This window comes from Limulus polyphemus, unplaced genomic scaffold (genome assembly GCF_000517525.1).
Source record: "Limulus polyphemus unplaced genomic scaffold, Limulus_polyphemus-2.1.2 Scaffold499, whole genome shotgun sequence".
Lineage (NCBI taxonomy): Eukaryota > Metazoa > Arthropoda > Merostomata > Xiphosura > Limulidae > Limulus > Limulus polyphemus.
This window is the reverse complement of record NW_013666109.1, coordinates 354,120-357,980: the sequence shown is the minus strand read 5'-3', so window position 1 is coordinate 357,980 and position 3,861 is coordinate 354,120. Positions and strand designations below refer to the sequence as shown.

Below are 3,861 nucleotides of genomic sequence, written 5' to 3'. Positions count from 1 at the left end.
GCACTGGTCTTCAATGTCAACCAAGTATACTTTGTGGCTGTCCTTCATACCCATGAACCCCCACAAACTTGCATAATTTCCTGTTACACCACAGAGCTTCTGTATGGCTTCTGGTACTCCTTTGTGATCTAGCACCTTGATATTCACAAGGGTTTGCTGAGATGTAGAATTTATGACAAAGTTGCACTTTTGGCCATCCAGCTTTCCTGTCACGTAAACACTATGTGTGCTTACCATTTTACACTTAGCTGTTGGGACTTTCACAATTGGTGTTGGTGGGCATCCCTGAACACTAACCACTACTGGTTTCCCGAAGCTGACTTATTTGTAGTATTCTTCTTACACTGGCTCCTCATATGTCCTTGCTCTCCACAGTTCCAACAACCTTTCTGGGTAGCAGCCTTTCCTGTCGTGGCATCTTTCCTGTGTTGAAGTTGCTGGCATTGAGCTCTTTTGTACCCAGGTTTGTAACAGTACCAACAAAGTCCCTCAAAATTCTCAAAAAGCTGTCCTTTTCAGGCCTTGAATCCTGGTGACTGTACCAACCTTGGTACCTTTGTGCTGGACTTAACATAGAGGGTTGTGCTTGCTTTACTTGTATCTTCAGTTGTGGACTGTCCAATGCATCTATAAGCTGATCCTTCTGCAACAGCTTGAGGACATCGGGTGGTGCAGTTGGGTTGGCCTTGTGTGCCATACATTCCAAATCCTGTGCCAGCTCTTGCAGGCTCTCCCTTTTAGCACGGACTCTTGCCTAAACCTAGCCCTGTAGACTTTGGACTGATTTTGAGTTCCATATCTGAGTTCTAGAGCCACTACCAGTGCTCTATAGTTGTGCCTGTTGTCTGCTGACAACTGTCCAAGTATTTCCAGTGATTGTCACTTCAGGCTCGTTGCCAAGTACACTGCATTCTACTCCTCTGTCCATCCATTGATTTCTGCCAGTAGCTCAAATTGTGCTCTATATGCTTCCCATGGTGCCTTTGCATCTAATTCCTGTGACTTTCTTTGTACTAAATCACCCCTATTGCTGAGACTCATGTCTGGAATGTGACTTCTGGCAGGACTGAAGATGTCTGCATTAGGGTTTAGCTGCTGGGTCTGGAAGGAGCTTCCTGTTGTCTGGGGCTGATTAGGCCCATGGCTAATATATCCTCTCTGTGTAAATGGCAGTAAATCGTCATTTAATGTATTTAATTCACTTTGAAATTTACTAATCTTTTTCATTCGTGTATGCTGGCTTTCTCTCAACTGTTGGAGACTTTCTTCTTGTTTATTTTCTTTCTTCTCCAACAACTGTTGTAATCTCTCTTCTTGTTTATTTTCTCGTTCTTCTCGTTTCTTTTGCTGTTCTTGTATTGCTGCCATCAAATCTGCTAAGTCATAGTTTGATTTACCACTTCTGGTTTCCATCTTTTTTTTTTTATCGTCTCACTCTCTGACACCAATTTGTTGAGTGTCTGCTTGTTTGTTAATTTCCCGTAGAAATTCTTTCCAAGAACTTTCAGTGATACAAGTCCATTCTTAACAACTTTTATAACACACGCTATAAATCACGGTGTTTCACACGCTTTACTTATGGTGCCTACTGTTTGCTTGACTCAATTATCTATCTATGCCTCTGGCTTTCTTTGCCAGGCTTATATATTAAAAAAAAGAGGGCATTGACTAAAGTTGATGGACAAATTCATGATCCTTCGAGAAACTCTAGTGCGCATGCTCCCAGCATCACGTGACTTCTGCTGTCATAACAATATTGAAACATCACATTTGAAACTGAGCATTGTTATAATTAGACTGCTATTATGCATACCCTGATTTTATATTTTTCATGCACACTAAGTCACAAGCATGATTTTGTCAACAACCATTGATGCTGTTTCTTTGTTATATGTTAGTAATTACTATATTAAAATTTTCAATGTCATTAATATTGTTCACTTGTTTATTGTGCAGCAAAAGGTCTTATCTATAAACTTGTGGAGTGGTATGATAGAACTAAAAAGGCACATTTTAATTTGGTGGATATTTTTGAAGCCACATCTCCAGAATCTGTACAAGCTATGGAGATATCTAGCAAGGTGAGTATGTGACTAGCTACTTCAGTTTTAAAATTCATTTGTAAACTAGTCTGGACAAGTTATTTATTGTACTGATAAACCTCAACCAAACTTAGAAATGATAATCCTGTCTTCTACAGAGTAATAAACAAGTATTGATAAACTTGAAGCCTAGAGATGATAAACGTCTCTTCTAAAGAGTTATAAACCTGCACTGGTAAACCTCAACCAAGCCTAGAGATGATAAACTTGACCTCTAAATAGTACTAAACTTGTACTGATAAACCTCAACCAAACCTAGAAATGATAAACCTGTCTTCTACAGAGTAATAAACAAGTACTGCTGGACCTCAACCAAACCTAGAAATGATAAACCTGTCTTCTACAGTGTAATAAACAAGTACTGCTGGACCTCAACCAAGCCTAGAGATGATAAACTTATCTTCTAAAGAGTTATAAACTTATACTGCTAGACCTCAACCAAGCCTATGGATGAAAAACCCGTCTTTCACAAATTAATAAATCACTTTTTCTATGCTATAAATTGATACTTAGTATTCTACTAAATGTGAAGTCAGCATGTAAACTGCCCTGGATTACTTTAGATAATTCCTATACCAAGGCTAAAACTGCAGTTTTGAGCTGTATCAGCTCCCAGAAAATGTAATATGTATTTAAATGAGAGAGACAACTGGGTGTATATTGTAACAACTATTGTACCCTTTCATAGTGTAAGACTGTTTTAGGCTTTCTAGCATACCGTGGTGGTATAGATGTTGCATATATGTATATATGCAAGCATTTCAATTTATTCTTTGCTGTCGCAGATAAATATTGTAACTAATTGCAGTGAGTGGTGATTTTCACTGCATATCCTGATAAATTAATTGTTATAATATCTACCATATTGATATTTAACAAAATTATATCTATACTAATTAAGGTTTTTGAAACTTAAAAAATGTTTTGAATAAATTTTAGTGTGATACTGAGTAATATGATTTTCAAGGCTAATAAGTCTTAGAAGGACTAATATCAGGCTCACTTGGAACTACTGTTTGAATTCCTTGTTGATAAATATGAGTATATGTATCTCTTCTAGCACAACTCCCTTTATGTAGCATCAGACAGCTTTATTCGTCAGTTTGCTTTGGTAATGTGCAAGGGTCACTATGGTAACTGTTTACAGTGTACACAAGACCCATACTGTGGCTGGGACAAAGAACGTGGTGAATGTCGTCCGTACGTGAGAGGGTCAGTATGTTATTGAGCTATATTATTTATTTGTCCAAAGGGTATGGTAAATTTTTCAATTTTGAAGTATTCTTATGTCATTACATATTTTTTGGGTTATCTTTTTTATCATATTTTATGGAAAGATTACCACTGTAAGATAAGTTTTGTTCAAAACAAATTTAATAATGAACAAACAAATCAAAAGAAATATTGACATTTTTTTGTAGAGACTTGATACTTTAATGCAGGGGTTCCCAAACTTTGCCAACCAGCAGACCCCTTCAACTTCTTATTATATTTGCAGACCACCTCCCATTAAAAATAGTTTTTATATTGTGTAAATGGTATATTATATGCGTATCTTACTACCTTTAATTTGAGATTTATATTGTTGCGTCAGCGAGATCACGTGACTATTGTCACGCCACCTGCTTTCTAGAAGTATCTTGTTCCTTCGTGAATGCCCTAGCATTTACTAGATATATGTTTGTCTGGTATATAAATGAGACGCTCACAACGTGACAAATCAATGTGTGTAGGTAGTGAGTAATTGATCTGCAGTGAG

The 3,861-nt window shown here is 37.2% G+C and overlaps 1 protein-coding gene across 3 annotated transcripts in view; it reads left to right on the top strand.

Moving 5' to 3' along the window:
* The window catches only part of LOC106458671 (semaphorin-2A-like), a 224,757-nt gene that overhangs the window by 208,660 nt on the left and 12,236 nt on the right, over nucleotides 1–3,861 (top strand). For all 3 annotated transcript variants that reach the window (XM_022384933.1, XM_022384934.1, XM_013918201.2), the window contains 2 exons: nucleotides 1,957–2,081; nucleotides 3,163–3,314. In XM_022384933.1, coding sequence (XP_022240641.1) covers nucleotides 1,957–2,081; nucleotides 3,163–3,314 — 277 coding nt within the window. The remainder of the gene's footprint in view (nucleotides 1–1,956; nucleotides 2,082–3,162; nucleotides 3,315–3,861) is intronic.